We start from the raw sequence: 18936 nt of genomic DNA, 5'->3' as shown, positions 1-18936 counted from the left end.
TATCTGAGAATATACCTCCTGGCAGGGAAAAATGACTTTCCAGCCCAAATATTGCAGTCCTTCCCCATTAAACGGGCCAGCCCTGCACGGGAGCTACGGCCACATCCTTGCCACATGTCACTTCAAGAATCAGGAGCCTTTTCCACCCCCCTGCACAGGCAGCATCAACTACAAGGGAAAAACAGGAAGTTTGAGTAGGAGATGTGCAAGGGGCATTTGCAAGGTAGGAATGGGAATAATGACTAACAGCAAAAAGCAGGATCCAGTTAAAATGGGAATTATGAGGATATTGCCCATGAGTAACATGCCTTTCAGTCGGCTGATTCCAAGTCTGTTCATACTCTTCCTCTACAAGGTCACTCTTCTTGGTAGGACCAGAACTCCTGGCTACCTGGGAAGTACTTGCAACAACTGGTCTCAGCTCACTGCTTTTTCAGGCCAACAGCACAGACTCTCAGATGTGACTATTTTTCCTGGGAAGGACCTGAGTTTGTAAGTGTCAGGTTCCTCTTAGGTCTTAATTGTATAAGTTTCACCTTTTTTTTTTTTGGTTATGAATTTCTTTCTGCAGGCAGAAGACACCACAAATCAACACTGAAACTTGCTTTTAACCTAGAGAGACAAGAAACAACAGGCAAAAGGCAAAAGAGACAGAAATCTGTGCTCAGTGGTATGACCACATCACACCAGAACAAAACTCAGAATTAAAAATTCTGCATCTAAGCATCCCATGTTTGCACAAGACAATATTGCACAACAATATACATTTTCTATTACAATACAGAAGTTAGCCCAACCTAAAGGCAAGATGTATTTCAAAGAACATCTTGCCTGTGCTTGTTACAGGTACAAGTGCCCTGGTGACATCTAAAGTGCAATAGTTTTTAGCTCATGTCCTCATCAAAGTTTAGCACGTCTCCTATAAGGTCCTATTTTTGTTTTATGGTAGGAAAGTAATTATTAATGTTGTTGACGGTTCCAGTGGGTTCAATCAAATACTCTAAATTCATCTGCACAGTCAAATACTGCTACTCTCCAGCTGGACTGCTGTTTTCAGATACTTTTCCTGTCAATAAATAATTGAATGAGAACTAATGGAAGACCACAGAAACTCAGGGGAAGCAGGAGGACTCTTTACTGCCCTGAAATAGGAACAAGAAATGAATTATCTTAATTTTTACGTGCTAAAAAAGTCACCTGCAAAACATATATTAAAGCTAATGAACTCCTGGTACCATTCTAGACAGGCTATGCAGATAGAGAACAACAGATGACCTCTCTGCACTTCGGGGACACCATGCAAGTGCGGTTTATTTGTCCCGCATTTCCTTCCTCATGCAGGCCTCATAGCACTTTACTTAAAAAATGATGTAAAAAACCCCTCACAATTTTGCATGAGTTTTGCTGCAGCGCTGGGGAGTAGAGAACATGGTAGTAGAGGACAGTACATCAAACTATCAGCAGCACTTTGTGCCACACTAACAGGAGAGCGATCACCCCATGCGGCAGCAGCCACCTTCACGCTAAGGTTATCTCCTACTTGGAACCAACTCAAACACAGGGCTGCTTCTCTTCCCACTCCACATCTTCCCTGCAGTGACTGCTTCCTTGGGGTCACTACCGCAGTGATGTGAATGCAAACCAAGTGTACTTGCTTACTTGTGTACTGCCTGTTTTGAACCCCTACATTTCCACTGCGCGCGCCCGTGTCTTTACAGCCACCTCTCCTACCTAGAACTCAACCAAAGTTCTTGGTTGAGCTCTTGGGGATTTGGTTTTCTGTCCCCACAGTGATTGCTTGCTCTCATTCCTGGCATCACAGGCTTCATCATGCTTGGAATGACTCAAAAATGAAAACACCCAACAACAAGAAAACCCTTATCAACAGCCTTTCATTTCCCCGCAATAACCAAAGGGAGCTCCAGAAGCGGCTCTGCCCAGGCACAGAGTGGGTGCAGCAGACGCTCAATGTGACGTCCGTGTGGGGCAGGCTCTGCCCCACAACTAGCCCAAGCTTTACCACGCAGGCAGGAACTGCTCTGCTGCCTGCCCAGCTGCACACCAGCCAGAGGCAAGGTTATATGACCAACTACTTTTCCATCTGGGCTTTCTATCTCAAGGCCAGGGTGCTCCTGAGCCTAAGTGCCCTGGTGCCCACGCTGCACCTTCATAAAACAGACACGGGGGTTGTGACACACCAGTGACACATCACTCAAACATGCTGTGACTTGCTATTAAAACCAACAACCAACCAAGGAGAGCTGCTCGTTGTCCTCAGTTGCCCTGTGTAGCTGGAGCTTTTTCTGGCACCCAGCTAGCAACCCTGTGGCTTCTGCCTCATGTGCAGAAACAAAACAGAATGAGGATTGTGAAAATGCTCAGATTTAGCACAGGCCAAGCTACTAAGGTACTAGTAGCACTGTCCTTTGTAAGAACAGCCAGGCCCTCTCGGAGCCTCCTTGCCTTGGCCTCTCCTCCAGCAGTGCTGCCACGTGGCTTCCTACCTCAACCTGCCCTTCCAAGCTGCCACCCACCTGCGCTTCTCGGGGCAGCAAGGAGGCCATGTGCCCATGTGAAGGTGACACGATGGAGCCGACCCAGCACTGCCCCTCTCCAGACCCTTCCCCAACACACTACAGCCAAGCGCAGCGAGGTCCATCGTCTAGCTGCAGCCTTCACCCTTGCGTTCAGTGTTTTGTATCACCCATTTCACCGTCAGTTAGAGGTACTTTGAGTCCTCATGGGTTACACTGGGTCAGGCCACATGCTGCCTTGTCTAGGGCACTGCCATGGGATTTTGGCTTGCCCCCTTCCCGCATGTCCTGCTTTTTGCCAAACTCCCTGCACTTGTGGACGCCGAGGAGGTCCCCACACTGCCCCATCACCCTAGACAAGCTCCCCTGAGGACCAAGTACCACTGCGTTGAGAAAGGCCGGAAAACATCTAAATCCAAGCCAGCCTTCGAGGGGCCTGTCATCGGGAGAAACCACAGATGACTTCATGATTTTCCAGCACCCACAACCCGCATCGGCTGCCAGCGAGGAGGTGGGTTGTACGCGCAGGCAAGGGCTGCCGCTAACCACAGGGGGGTTAACCCTGCCATGGGCTGAGGGGGGAAAACTCAGCACACATGGAGGTCCTGCAGAGGAAGGGGGCTGAGGCAGATCCTGGGCCAGGCAAGGCAGGAGCACAGTGAGCCGGGGCTGTGCTGAGACACCAGGCCCAGGGATTGCTGTAGAGATTCCTCCCGCACGAGCAAGGAAAAACCTCTCACCTTTCCCACAGTCGGGACGGCCTGTGACGGCCCTGCCAGGAGAGGAGCTGCTATTGTTTTCAGTCTGGTTAAAACAGGGACTGAAGGAGACCAATTACTTCATAGGAGGGAAAAAAAAACCCTAACAACCCTGTCTGGAACGACAGAGTAATTTGTAGGCTGCTGCTGTTTGGGTTTGTTTCCATCCTGGCTTAAGGAGCATTAATGACTTCAGTGGCAGGAGGCTGGTGGGGGGAGGACGGAGGAACCATCCCTCTACAGAGGGCATCATTTGCGTGGCCACCTCGGCCCAGCGTGCGCCTCTGCCCAGGCCGCTGTCACAGCCACCAGCGTGTCCCCTCTGCCCCTCGCCGGACCGCCCTGAGGACAAAGGTGGTCGAGAGCAAACAGAAACATCACGGGTTTTTGTTTTGGTTTGCCTTTTTTTTTTTCCCCAATCTGCCTGAGCAGAACGGCCAAGCCTCAGCAGCTCGAGCACTTTGCCTGCTGGCTGCACTCAGGAAGCTCTCCAGAAGAGCTGCTGTCGCATCTTGGCAGCAGAGGAAAAGTGCAAATGTCCTAAAGGGCCAACAGCCTAGGAGAGAGGAGAAACACCCAGAGTGGACAAAATAACATTTCTTTTTCTGTTGTTGTTGGTTTTTTTTGGCCTCCAGAAGCCACACTGAAACTTCTGGGACTACTCTTGGTGTCCAGAACAAGCGGCTCTGTCCTGAGGCCACAACACATCGTCAGTGCTGAAATTCTTCCTTCCGTGGCAGGGCTGGGACACAGTCACTTACTAGGGCCAATGCTGTGAAAGGTCCTGTGAGCACAGATCTAAAAAAGCCTATAAGTGAGCTACGACTTTACCAGCAGAGCTTACAAGCAGCACGTTATACCAGTGGCTACCTCAATCCTCACGTGTTCAGTGTGGGCTTCAGATAACTGGGGACCAGGGGCCTAAGGAAACCAACTCTATCAAGGGACAGCCATCTTTGAACCAGATGCACGTCACAAGGTGAACATGTGCAGGTGCAGAAGACCAAACAGTCCCAATGGGAACTTCAGCAGTAATTCACAGTAGAGACTTCAGCATGAGCCTCATTATAAGAAGGGTGAAGATAAAAGCAGAGACAACACTCAATCAAGCAGATAGTGACCTCAATTAGCCCATCTTAGACACGTCATAACTCAGAGATAACCCATGTAATTTTTACTCAGATGAACAGGCAACAGCTAGGCCCCCCAAAGCTGACATTCCCTCTCTTATGGCATCCTCGGTCCAGGGCTGGCTTACTGCTTCACAGTAGTAACTGGAATTGGCTTTCTTGTTTCCCGGCCAGCAGAGATCGGATGGTCACTCAAGAGATATCCCTGGCTGATGCTGGGACTCAGCACCAAAAGGCTCTGGCAGAAGCCTCCATCTGACTGCCGTTGGCTTGGGGAATGCTGTCAGTCCGGAAGGACTTTGAAGGTAGCTGTGGAGAGAGATGCTGAGGCGGATAAGTAGGGGAGGCTCCAAGAGAGTTTTCCATCAATTTTATCGGACAAAATACCTCTTTTTTCCCTGGGGCTATCACTGTCACGTTAGTCACCAGGTTGAATGATCAGCAAGCTGAGTAATTTCTCTAGATCAAAAGGGTGTAGGGGGGACACAACACAGAGACTTTCCACTCATGAACCACACTCGGGCCCAGGTGAACTGCAGACACTTTGCGGCTTTAGAGGTTCAAGAGCCATTTTCACTTTGCTCTGACTCCTTCCCAGAACATCACAGCTTCTGTCAAGAAACACAGGCTAGTGTGGCCCTGTCCAAAAGCAGAAAGGAAAATATGCTCCAGGTGGCTTGAATCACAGCTTGAGCGGACCAGAGAGCGTGGAGAGCTTTGCCCCACTCTGCGAAGTCACCCACTGCTGGCCCTGTCTGCACAATCAATTAGTCCCTCAAACAAATAATGGTTTTCAGCCCTTGTCCCACTTAATCCACAATGAATACGGCACACAGGTTGCTTCCTCCTCCCCGTGCACAAACTGCGTCACCTCAAGAGGGAACAGCCAGAGCCGGATTCGCGGGCTTGCTGCGTCCCGGACCGCACAAAGGACACGGAGAGCTTCAGCCCTCCCATGGGGACCAGCCCTGGCCCCAGCGAGCACAGAACCGGCAGGACTGGCTCCCACTCCATGTTCCAGGGCCACTGCGGTGGCCACCTGGACGGGCAGCACCGCGCTTGGATCTTCGCCATGGGTGGACAGCCTCTTTGGGAGCGCGGCCGGCTGGCTAAAGGCACCACAGCTCCCCGGCTTCCCCACTGCTATCAGGACAGGGCAGGGAAGCAGGAGGCCCAGGCTTCTTGCTCCTTGCTGTGCGCTGGAAAGGCTGAATGCAGAAACTCCTGCACTGCTCTTTGGGTGCCAGGATTCCAACCGGTGACATGAGCAACACTGAACTGGGGAGCTTCAACTAGAAAAGGTGGATTTAAAGCAAGTGAAATATTTAAGAGGAAGTACAGTCAATGCCAAGGGCTAAATCAAGAAAATTGTGTCGAAGTCCCCAAGACACAGATAAGTTACAAGCATTCCTCAAGTTCCAGTCAAGAGCTATTGAAATGCCGAGTACTGAAACACAGAGCATCTGCCGCAGCCTCTAGGCACCACTCGGCAAGGACACGGGATCCTTGTGGCACTCCCACCGCACGAAGTGCCGCAGAGCTGCTCCGCTCCCAACACGTTGGGAGCACGTGGGGATGCGCCCGGCCTCGCTACAACAGGCTTATTTGGAAAACCAAGGAGAGTTTGGAGGGGTCACTTCCTACTGCTCCTTCTACCCCATGAACTTGCACATAATTCCCGGCGCTACATGGTGCTGCCCACACGGCTTTTCCCAGCTTGCCACCCTCTCCAGTCCCCTTCCTTTTCCTCCACAATTAACAAAGAAGCCGTGACCCACTTTGGCCCCGCTCTGCTGCCTGCCCCACGGTGGCCCGGCTCCAGCATCCTGGCAGTACCACATGCTCCCTCGCCTCTTTAGCCGTTCAGATGCAAGTATTCACGTTCTCAGTGGATGGACTTTGCCACGGCACATTGCCTGGATCTGCGAGTTAGCTACAGAATAACCTCTCCTAGTTGGAAGCAGCTTTGCTCATTCACAAGCACTTTTCTACTATTCGTACAGCTCTAGACATTAATAATAAATCCTGCTTCTGAATCATTAACTGATTCAGGCAAAATTGGCTCAGAACTCGGAGCATCTCCGTAGCTACTGCACTCTGCGAGTAGCTCAGGCCCTAAGGTTTGCTCCCGTTTCCATTGCTGGCAGCTGGAATTTTGCCACTAGCTTTAGTGGAATCATCATCAGGCAATACAATATTGAGACTAAATTGTGCCTTTAGGCACGGCCTCATCAAAGGGGAGGAGCTGGATCCCATTAGCAGCCGAGCTGCTGTGACTCACACTCAGGTGACGAGTTAGCGCTTTCTCCTGGCTCCGTGGGGACGCAAAAGGCTTCGCAATTGCCACCCATCAGGAGCAAGGACAACCCTGCCAGCACCAGCCCATGGCTACGGCCCTGCCTGCCACCCTTGCCCCGTGGCACCGCGGGGCCACCAGCTCGGGCTCACACTGTGGCTCGATGACTGCAAGGGACACCAATGCCACTCGCCACGGCCTTGCAAGGTGCGAGCACGGCTCGAGCTTTGGCTCCTGGCTGCAAGCAGCAAAGGTGTCGGCGCTGCTCGGCACCTGCAGTTTCCAGCTTGGAGGATCATTTTGCATTTGGAGACTGGTTTGCAGGTTTGTGCCACGGCAAAGCTGAAAGTTTGCAAATGCTCTTCCACAGAAATTCAGAGTATAAAGCACACAACTATGAAATATTCTATCACATCATTACTTCTATTTTTTATGCTATCATGGCAGCAGCTCATGATTTTGAAATAGAGAAGTCATTTTAATCACATCACTGATACACAAAAGCTGTTAAGGAGACTTTACAAAATCCCTTTCTTTCTATAGAAACAATATCTAAAACATAACAACATAAACAACAAAATCTGGAAACTTGATTACAGACCAAAGAAACATGAGTAGCTGTATCTTGCTACCTCTACAGGACTGTGTCAAATCCTCCCTATACAGCTATGCCAGTTGCTGCAGGCAAACTATGTCAGCAATACCCATTCTCTCATTGCAACCCAGACATATATAGTAGCTTCACCCGCTGCAAATGTCATGTTGCAAGAAATCTTCTATTTGAGCAAGTCAGACAAAGCAGAAGCAATAACATTTTGCTGGCATAATCTTTTTTTTTTTTTTGAACAGAGAGAGACCTGTATAAAACTTTTTTTTTTTTTTTTTATAATTACAGTTGACAGAGACTTTTTCCCCAGCTATAAATACCAGTCCTCCTAATGCTAACGCTGGGCAATTCTGGGCATGTGAGAGCAAAAGTTTTCAAAATTGGGTGCTTAAATTATAGATCTTGCATGCCCTTGATAGTTAGGGATCACATTAAGAGGCAGATTAGCAGATTTGGATAAAGAAGTTCAATAATATTTAAGGGCAGTTTTAAAAAAAAGTTTTACATGATTCCTTAAAATTAAAATATTTTTATTTTTTCTCCTCCAGGCCTTAACTGCTTTCCACTGAAAGAAAAGGGAGGCAAGCTGGTGCTTGCAAAAATATATATATATTTTTTAAGTAATCTGAGGTTTTAAGGACTCTGCCTAATTCTGGGCTCCTTTCTTGAAGGATCTGGCTGCACTCCTTACCTGTAGCTATTTCTTAACATGCATCTGCGTGCTTTTGAATTGCAAAACGCCTTCATAAGGCTGTAGCACTTGCTATAAAGAAGGCCAGGACACAAAACCAGATGCAATCAGGATGCTCCATGCCCTCCATGTAGGAGCGATACCGCCTATTTCCAGCGCGGCGGCGGGTGAATTCCCCGCGTCTCCAGCGCTCACTGAATGAGCATCCATGGCCATAAGAGCACAAGTTATTTTACTACACTCAAGCCTAACAGCTACACAGAAGAAGAACAGGAGGGAAAGCACTAGGGCCGGGTGTTTGGTACTGGTTATCCAGCCCCGCAGCAGACGGGTGACTAGACGAGCTCTCGAGGCCCCTTGGCGCTCCGTGATTTATACAAGCTCGTTATGTGCAAGGCTTGCAGGTTTCAAATCAATCCCTTTAAATAACAACGCGGGAGGAATAGACACTGGCAGAGCCAATAACTCCTGCGGGCTATTCAGCAGTCCTTAGTCATGTGGAAAGTTGCATTAAAGTTCACAGACTATATACAGCAGAGTCAATGGGGCACAGAGAGCTGATACGCGGGTCTCAAAACAGGACTGGTCTCCGTAAGCATAAAATGTAAATCTGGACTAAACTGTCCCGCACAGTGACTGATTCAACATGACATGGAAACGTGAGAGGCTCTTCTCTCTGCACTTTCCATTTTGATCATGTTCAGGGAACCAACATGTTAAAGAGTCTGTGCCAGAGACTGAGAAAGAGCCCAGCTTGCAGCCATTCCAACGAGCACATTTTGGGGAAAACCACGGCAGAAGATAAATCACCTACACGCACAAATGAAACTATGGGAGCTGTTGACTGCCACAGGAGCTGACCCGTGACACTGCTGCTCTCTGCACCTGAGAGATGCTCCTGTCTATTTGCTAAAGCTGAATGAAGGATTCCCAGAGATTGCGATTGGAAAAAAATATATATTTCCTGCACTAAGCAGTTTGCGATTCACAGTTTTTAGCTGACCTGCTTGACTTGTTCACTGTAAAAGCAGCTTATATTTCATTCTTTCGGCTGCTCTCATGATGCAGCTTGCCCTTTCTTTTGCCCTGCTCACATATATCCGCTCTGGCCCCCCTGGCCCAACTCAGGAAAGCACAAATTCTGGGATCTCTCCTGAAGAGACCCTGCCATCTATAGCCACAAGGCAAGGTTTCCAGGAGAGTTATTCAGCTTAAAAACAGCTCAATAAACAAAAGCTTTCTCTTTATTTGCTAAGAAGAACAAAGCTATGGGCAGCACCTCAGCACAGCAAGGGGGATCCCCACAGAGCAGCCAAAACAGCCTTGGTGGGCAGCAGCAGCAGCTCCAGCCGACTGCCGGCCTCCCTCCCTGCGGAAAGAGCGCTCGGCTTCAGGGAAACAACGTCTGGCTCCAGACATGGAAAAGGGCAACAGCAGATGAGAATTTAAAAAAAAAAAAAAAGACCAAAAAAATCTCCAAAATAAACCCCAAAAAAGTCACAATGTGCAAGGAGAATCCATGTCTTGACCTTTGGACAAAGTGAATACCACACTAGTAAGAGTTGCTCCGTTAACACTGACTCTACGTAATTCCGAAATGCATTCAGCTTCTGTTTCCAGCACGTAATTTTTAATCGATTTAGCTGAAGGGAGCTTTATTATTGACTCTCTTAATACGAATCTTTCTGGCAAAACTGATCTCCTTAACAGGCTTATGTAAACCTTTCTCCACATGTCACAGGCTTGCTGTTTGAACTGGCAGGGAGTTATCCTGTTGCCAAAAAAAAAAAAAAAAAAGTCATGCTCTGTAGAAGCCCAGAGCCATGGGACACTTTGCTGCAGCCCTGAGGGGTCTCCTGAACCAAGGCAACGATTCCAGAGCCCAGGCTCTGGAACAACAGTCTTTCCAGAATTCACAGGAGAAGGTGCATCTGTACACAATGGCAGTGGAATAAGCCAGCGAGCACGAGCCCTCGGAATAAAACAAGGTTTCTAATTCATCTAGTGACTAGTCCTTCTCTCCCTAGCATTTCCATCCCAACCCTTTAGCTTCTTTAGCTCTTAATCAGCTCTTCATGCTGTAGCTGCCGCTGCACAGTGCCGAGCTGTGCCCCAGGGCTCTGCTGCACAGTCCTGCACGGGCTGCAGAGGTGACACTCAGCCCCAGACACAGCTGAGCTAAGGCCAGCTCAGTTGTGTCGCACGGACTGCCTGCTGTGCCACCTCCATGGGCAGCAGGGACGTGTTCTGGAAAGGAGCCCTGCCTCGTGCCCCACTGATGTGCATTCTTGAAGGGAAGAAGGGAGGGTTGTTATGAAAATCAAGACTGTGCCGCCAGGTTGGGTTGAGTGCTCTGTGTTGCACCTGAAAAGGCTGTTCTCTTTCTGAAAGTGAAATGTCCTCTATGGCAGACTCCCAGAATCCCAGAACGGTTGGGGTTGGAAGGGACCTCTAGAGATCATCTAGTCCAAGCCCCTGCTCCAGCATGGGGCACAGAGTGGCATCCAGGGGAGTTTGGAAGATCTCCAGAGAAGGAGCCTCCACAGCCTCTCTGGGCAGCCTGTTCCAGTGCTCTGGCACGCTCACAGGAAAGAAGTTCTTCCTCACATGGATTCCTGCCACAACTTCGCCCATCCCAACCTTCAAAAAACGTCCACATTCAGGAATATGTTTGCATTTGCCCTCTGTACATAGATCTGATGCTTTTATTCAGGGACACCACATAAGTAACTCGGGAAAGAGAATTGAGCCACCAGCAAAGCTACACCCCAACCACCCCAAAGGTTTGAGCCTGAGCTGGGGACAGCGAGGCAGATCAGCCATTCGTACAGTGACACTACATGAAGAAAACTGCTTTTAAGATAAACCCTTATCATTATTTGTGCTGTCTTTGTCTTTAGAAGGCGAGAAGAGGGATTGCTGCCAGGGCAGCCCTCAGCCCAGTCCAGATGCGCACGCTGCTTCTGTTTTGGCTTGTTTCCAGCAGGCAAAACACGCTTCCCTACCTGGGAACTGCTGAACTGGGAAGTGAAACCTGGGATGAACTGCCTTGAACAAAACTGCCCTTCCCATTAACGCAGAATTCACATAAAAGCTGCACACAAACCTACCTGCCTGCAGTGGGACCCAGCACCCTGTTTGCCTTTACATGTAAGCTTAAAGAAAGCAGCGATGCAAGAACACCGCCCTGGGAGCAAAGGTTTCACCTACAATAGCTTTGAGTATCACCTCACCTTTTTCTGGCGACATCCAACACAAGCTGATCCCAAACAGATCCTTGTGCTACCCTCTGTGACCAGGGGTGTAAAATATACTGCAATTTGACGTGTTGAAAAGCTTGTCTTCACAGCTGCATTCATTCTAGTTTTGCCCCCTGTATGACAGGATATGGAAGTGCACTATACTCGTCAACATGTTTTTATAGGAAGCAACTATAAATAAGTGGCACTGAGTTCACAGCTAAAGCTCAGCTGAGGGCAGGTCAGAGATGTTTCTTTAATGGGGCCATAAAGCCAACCCTCCTTTACAGTGTTGCAAATAAAAATAAGTGAATAAGTAAATAAATAAAGAAAAACACAGTGAAATGGAAAATGCATCTTTGGAAACTCCCAATATGCTCACACACATCTGCAGGGCTTCCATTCTGGCCAGGGCTTAGTAAGGAAAAGCAGACTTTCATCCAATGGCAGCATCCAAAGGAGAAGCAACCAGTGGAAAATTCGGCTGTATCATGAAAAGCATCATTTAAGAGCACCAGTCCAGCAGGGAGCCTGGTTTTCATTTTAAAAAGTCACAGCTGAGTAAAATACCCCACCTGCCCGAGGAGCACCATGCTCGTGGATTCACAGTGGCTAATGCAGAATGCTGCCCAAAGCTCTTGCAAACTAGGTATGTGTGGCAGTAAAAGGAATAAAGGGATAAAACTCCTCTACGAATTCTGTTGTCTCACACACTGTTGCAAGGCCTGGTGTTTGCAACCCGACAGAAACAATCCCACCCCAACCTGCAACTTCGCCTCTTCCAAAACGGAATCACCCCAACTACTCTAAGCGAATCCAAGCCCACTTTGTACAGCTGGAGCTACCTGACTGCACAGTTCAACGAGCTCCTTGGGTTGTCCAAGGAGCTTTTCAGTTACTCTTCCACTTTCTATCATGGATTGCAGCAGTACTTGAACAGGGGCAAAAATGCAGAGAGATTCATTACCCGGTGACATGCAGCAGGATGCGGGACGGGCTGCAAGCACAGCAGCATAACATCGTGCGCGGACACAACCTCGCTGCTGATGATTGACGATAACTACTGGATGTCCCTACTTTCAGGGCGCCGTCATTAGTGTCGTTATCCAGCAGGGCCTCTCTTCAGAGGCTGGCATTATTCACAGGGGAAGAATTAGACCGAAATCCAGCTGCAGAGTAAGCAGATTTGCTATTCTGTGCAGACAGGCAGGATGCTTTAGAAGCTCAGCACATACAGTGTGGATCACTGGTAATTTTCTTACTTTCGGGACCCAGAGAATATCATTATAATGACATTCCTTCTGTTTTTCACTGTGCCACATATATCTTATGATTTCATACTTAAATAGTGCAATGTTCTCTCTCTCTGCACCTGGCAATCTGTTTTTATTGGAGCTCCAGCTAGAAAAAGAAGGATGTTGCTTTTACTTGGCTCATCACCACATGGATCATCACCATATAGTCTCACCATGTGGAAAGTGCCCCAGCACAGGGCCCGGCCCTTTGGCCAGTTTAACTCTTTGGGTTTTAAATCCAGATTTTGATCCTGGCTTTATCTGATGAGGCAAGATACACTACCAAGCACAGAGCAGCACCATCCGGGCTCAGCTAAGTAAAGCCCAAATTCAAACATAATTCGGTCAAACCCATGGTATGAAATGGCATTAACAGAGACTGACTCCCATGCTGGACCCCATCACGGGTTCCAGGTGTACAAATGTTAAAAGCAGTAAAGGGAGAGAGTTGATATTATTTATTGCAGTGCTAGCATGCTACAAGTAGGACTGAACAAGGCCTAAATTACGCATAACCCAACTAAGTAACACTGAGTGGTCCTCCTTTCTAAAGCCCTGGGCAAGGAGATGCCCTCAGCATTCTGCAAAGTGCGTCCAAGAGAGCCCTTTCTGTTTAAGCAGGTTGCCTGAAGCTTCTGTGCTCAAGTTGTTCCGCTCTGCCCCAGAAGAGGCCTTGGTCTGGCCCGTGGTTTGTGCCCAGGGAGGTGGGGAATCGTCCCCTTGGTCAGAGAGGCCAGTGCAGAGCAGAGCGGCTGCCTGGTTGCCCCACGCCGTGATGCCTGCACAGCCAGCAGAGCCCTTGGACGCACAGAAGGGAACACAGAGGACCAAACTGTCCCCCTGGGTACTGAAGAAGGACAAAACAGCAGTGCTAAGTATGGGAAAAACAGCTCCCTGGGAGCAGCCATGACTCTCCAGCCTGGGAGCAGAGGCTGCCGCACGGAAGCGATAACGCTCGGATTCTGCTGCAAACCCCAAGGTGCCAAATGCAGCTGTGGACAGGAAGAAAAAGCTCTTGCTGTAGGATCACGGCAGGAAGGAAAACACATTCAGCAGCTGTGTGGCACTGGACAGGTACATGAAACCAAGAGCGTTTGAACACAGCCCTGTAGCTAATACAGGGGACCAAAAGGGCAGGGTGCAACCAGCACAGATTGGCCTTTAAATAACAAGATGTAGAGCAGCCAGGCAGCAGCCCCTTGTACTTACCTCTCGGGCGGTCTAGCAAGGTGTCCCTTAATGCCTCCCACTTTGTCATCGCTCTGACGTGGGCTCTGCAGCAGGGCAGGCCCAACATAGCACTGGGGAGGCTTCTGTCTCTCAGCAGGGAGCACCAGCAGCCAGGCAGCCCTCCGCTGATGAGCGGTCTAAAGGGTGGCTTTGGGACTGATGTCAAGCAGCTAAATCAGCAGAGTTCCGTGAATTGACATCAGCACATCATCTAGCCCGCGTGCCTTGGAAGCAAAACCCTGTTTTTCTCCCTGTTTGCACATGCATCACAGAAAACCCTCCCTGCAGCCAACAGTGCAGGCACTGGTTGACTCCCTCCTGGCAGCTGGATGCACCTTTGACAATTTGAAGTGGGAAAGTGTTGGCGCTGTTATCCCATCTGACAACATGTTCCTGGTGGGCAGCAAGTGACAGTTATTTCCCCCAGCGGAAAACTCAAGCTACCGCCTCAGCCATGAGGTTCAGACAAAGAGAATGAATGAATTCAGAGCTCACCGATAAATGATGCCTCTTTCATGGAGGAACATAAGGGCTGAAATAATTTCTGCAGCATAGAAGCGGGCCCGATCTTCATCGAAGCGACGCGACTTCTGAATATGGAACATCAAGTCCCCGCCATTTACGAACTCCATGACAAAGAACAGGCGATCCTTCACACACGCAAACACAACAGATACGAACAGCGTTAATCCTCTAGCATACATTACTTCTCATAACTTCTAACACAGTTACTTCCCAAATAAAAACAGACGAAGCACCCACCAGATAATGGGGAAAAAGCCTGATTTTTCTAGGAGCAGAGGCAGGGAGATCTGTCAGTTGCTCCTCGTGGTCTCTTGCCTCCCAGAATTTTGCCCAGTTCCTATGAAATGCTGCTCACATGCAGGGGGAGAATCCCAGCAGGGATGGGCTTAGCAGTGTCCAGCTCCCGGAGGATTTCCTGGACTGCCCTTGGCCTGACTGCCACAGGGGATAACATCTCTCCGTGAGCACCTCTGAGCAGTCACAAGAGAAAGCTGTAGGAAGGGGTTTACTCTCCACTAAACACTGCCTTTTCTCAAGGAGGAAATTCCTAAGGTGTCTCAAACCTCCCCCTGTGCTAGAGGAGCTCACGAGTGGGCACAGGTACCATACTGCAGCCAAAGCAGTGCAAACCCGCACACAGAAACCTGGGCTCAGCACGTCCTTCGGACACGAGCTCAGGCTATCCCTAATCTCTGTTCTCCAGAAAATCCACCTTGTTTTGCAGAATGGGATCTCCAGCCATACCCTTGCATGGCAACTGCCTTTCAGACTTCTGGATCTCAGCTTTCCGCCCAGTTCTGAGTGATCTAAAGACCTTTGTGTGATAAAGACATTGATGAGGACAGTATACCCAAGTTTCTGCTGGACAGACCAGCAGCTGAGCAGCAAAGCTCAGTTCATTAACCACAGCTGCTGATACCCGGGTTTTTTTTTTCCTCCTTCGCTCTGGTTAATGCAAAAGTCTACAGGTGGGGATACACTGGCATAAACTGCACATTCTACAGTCTGGATATCCCAGCGCAAGTTGAACTTGTGCAAAAAGGGGACTTTCTTACTGATAAAGGAGGATATCTTACTTATAAGGGAGGATACGTGATATTTTGACATAAAACTAGCCCCTAAGATTGCTTTCAACTGAATCTGAACTTCCCCTTTAGTATAATGCTTCAGTACATGCAGTACTTAATGTTTTGCTTTTACTGAATAATACTAGGAACAAGCAGACTGGAAAACAGGCAGACAATTCACTTGAGAGCAGCCAGCCTTTTAGTGCTACTATTTGCCCTTCTCTCCCCCCTCCACCTTCAGTCCCCTTCCCAGAGCTGATATTAATCATCTGCACACTGAAGTTTTAACCTTCTCTAAATTTAAGCAGATAATCAGAGCTGGTCTCCACGCTCTGGCAGCCGGCCAGCTCGAAATGACGGCTGCTGTTAACATCTCGAGATGCATGGAGCAGAAGAAAAGCAACCAGGAATCCTCACATTCTTCTCTGGCTACAGCAGCAAAGCAAACGGGTCATGACAGAGGAGGACAACGCTGCTCTTAGCCCACTCAGGGCTCCGGTAACCCTCATCTCTTGGGCCCCTTCCAGAAGAGGCACAGCTAAGGCAGGCGCATTCCCAGCAAACTAAAAATCCTGCTGCGGGGTTAGCACCAAGGCTTTGTGCTGAGGCTATTCCCAATCCACACACAAGAACAATACTTCTTTGTTCCACCCTGCCCCGTTTCAGGGCAGTTTACGGACACACAGGCCAGCTGGAGGAGCGGATTCCGCGATGGGAGCAGCGCACGGGGCCGCACTGCGCCCGCCCGCTCTGCAGCCGCCCTCGCTGCAGCCCCTGCCCTGCCGGTCCGGCCGGCTTTCCCGGTGCTTCCTTCTTCCCTGCCGCCTCCTTCCGAGGAGCTCACCTCGTGCCACGTGCTTATCTAGCCCAGCTTGGCCTGCTCAAGCCTCAACTTAAAGAAATCCCTCCTGCCAGGCCTTGTGCAGGAAGTCAGTTAATTTACCAGCAACTTGACAAGGCAGCGTGTGTATTTATGCAAGTACTGTATATGCTTGTATAAACATGCATACAGTTAAGAACATATATTTTCCACTCTTTCCTTAAAGGGGAGCTTCGGGGAAACAAAATTAATCCTTCCTCTCGTAAAACATACAGGTCCTGTTCCTCCAGTGCTGGCAAGACTCCATGGCCCTTCTCAGACTTCTGGATGGACTAGTATGCTATGTCTAAAGGAGAGTAATTCCTCTTCTTTCTCAAATGTGTAGGCGAGTACCCAAACAGCCCATGCTGAAATGCGCATCCCCGCTGAATTACATCCACCTGAATTAACAGCTTTTTGCAACAAACACAGCTCTTGCTTCAGACTAGCTGCAAACCTGCACGAGTATCGCTGCGTGTGTACACGCTGCGGTCACAAACGCAACAGCTAAGGACTCGCCTCCACCCATGGGCTCACTCACAGGTCAAACACAAATAGGGATTATTTAATTGCTGAAGCTCTCCCAGATAGGCTTAAAAGAACTTTTGCCTTGCCAAATTAATTCTCTCTCCTCCTCCTTTTCTTTTTTCTTTTGGTTCAGTTAATTGTCTATCTAATTTACTAAAACACAGAAAACCAGGGAGGTTACTGAGGAAAAGAACAGGATGAATATCACGAGTTCTTCAAAACAGAACATTTGTGGCCTCAAATGGGGCCTCCTACGCACCTGGAAGCAAATATTAGGCAGATCAGTGCCAATGACTGTCCACTGGGGACCAGGAACTAAGAACAAAAGCAACATTTTACATTTTCATTCCTACGCCAGGTCACCAGCTTGCCAGACTGCAAAGATCAACCCCTCTTCTAAGAACTGCTAAGATAGGCTTTTCAAACAGTGATATTTTATGAAAAATAATAATAATAAAAAAAGGCAGTACAAAATAAAAGAAAAAAATAACATAAAAAGAGGGCAGGAAAGGGAAATCTCAAAATAGCAGAGAGTTCAGCTACTTGTATGTTTGACCTGACTCCACCAGTTTCCCCAGGCCCAGGTGCTCTGAGTACAAGCAAGAGGAGACCCAGGCTAGCTCTGATTTAAGGTGGCAGCTGATAGCTGGTCCCTTGGGAAACCCCTCGAGTGGTAATTTAAGAGAATTGTGTGTCCCCTGTCTTGGCCACTCCAAACAGGAATTAGGAGCTGAAAGTTGAAGTGCTTCAGGTAGGGCTTAATGCTGAAATCCTCACACTTGTTTTGTATTTTGCAATGCGCAAAAGTTTTCCCTAATCTATTATCTCTGTTTGACGCTGGCAAAAGTAAGAAAGAGAATTTGAGTCAACAGGAAATAGTGACGATAAAGACTTCACAGCACAGCGGCTACATGAGGAAATCACATTGCACCATTTCTGGACTGGGATTGAGGTGATGAGAGCTCCAGGGCAACTGTTACTGTAAATTAAAGAAACACTTGAAGGAAACAAAAAGTCCATGGGGTCAGAGAGGCTCATTCCAAGGCCCGTGTACATCTAGAGATGAACCCTACCAATTTCAGGGCAAGAGAGTTTTTACACTTCAGTTTGGTATGACCCATGATTAGCAGCGATGGAGCTGTTGGAAGCACACGCGATGTCCTAGGGACAGCACTTGACAGCAATTAAATGCCCTTGCTTGGTTTATTTGTTCGTGTGTTGTCTTGATGAGGTATCAGTAGCATTTGATGGAAGTCCCCAATTCCAAAACCATTGGGTGGGACAAGCCCAATAGTGGTTACTAACCCTTGCCAATGTAAACACCCACCAAGCTCCAACTTCAGCGAGAGAGGAGCTCTTTGCTCAACTCCACTAGAAGACTCCACTTGCACCCCTCACACCTTCCCTTCTCATTGGCACAGGGGAAGATAATCCAGAACGTCTTTTCCTTCCACACAGCAAAAGAAGGGCCAGTACAACAGCTAATTTCCACCGCTTCCAGTTAAGAGCCATAGATGATGGCCACCAAAAGGACCTCTCCAGCCTCCAGCCCACCAGAACAGGCTCTGCACAGCAGAGCTCTCCCAAGCTGCTGCTTCTGCCCATACTAATGATGCTTCTGCAGGACAAGGGGCTGAGCTATCCAACCTGGGAGTAATTTTTACACAAACCACATCTTTAGCTGACATTTGACATACAAGGCATCATCTGGAAGGAATGGAGACCTAGTGAAATGTGGTTTAGAGCTGGTCCAGTTTAAAAAAAAAAAAGGCTCTGTAATTTTGCTAAGTTTGCATTTCATCTTCATGGGAGCAATGTGTGAACACAATGCATTAGAAAAACAGCTTTAGGCCTCATCTGAGTTCACTGAAGCCAAAGGGTTTCCCCAAGAAAACAGTCATTTTTCACTGTTTTGGCAGTTCATGCTTTGCAAGAGTGGAAAGCAGGCTTTCAAAATCATCTCCGTGCAGAGACAGCTGTGTCACTGCTTCACAGCAAAAGGTTCTTGCTTCCAAGAAGAGTAGAGAGGCTAAAGAAGCTGCAGACAAATGATCGCTAGATAATCCCAAGAGCTGGCAGGCATCCTCAGCGTGCCCGGCGTTCCTCCTCTGCCGCGGCGGTCGCATGGACCAAGCCTGAGGTCTGTCTGGAAGCGGGCAATAAACCCTGCTCTCAGG

The 18936-nt window shown here is 48.7% G+C and overlaps 1 protein-coding gene across 1 annotated transcript in view; it reads right to left on the bottom strand.

Moving 5' to 3' along the window:
* PRKCH (protein kinase C eta) overlaps positions 1–18936 on the bottom strand; it is a 103419-nt gene that overhangs the window by 28448 nt on the left and 56035 nt on the right. Inside the window, exon 10 of the mRNA XM_088539532.1 lies at positions 14276–14430. Coding sequence (XP_088395658.1) covers positions 14276–14430 — 155 coding nt within the window. The remainder of the gene's footprint in view (positions 1–14275; positions 14431–18936) is intronic.

Source organism: Tinamus guttatus, unplaced genomic scaffold (assembly GCF_059628265.1).
Source record: "Tinamus guttatus ecotype Peru unplaced genomic scaffold, ASM5962826v1 Tinamus_guttatus_pri_ptg000048l, whole genome shotgun sequence".
NCBI classification, from domain to species: Eukaryota; Metazoa; Chordata; class Aves; order Tinamiformes; family Tinamidae; genus Tinamus; species Tinamus guttatus.
This window is presented reverse-complemented; position numbering and strand designations above follow the sequence as displayed.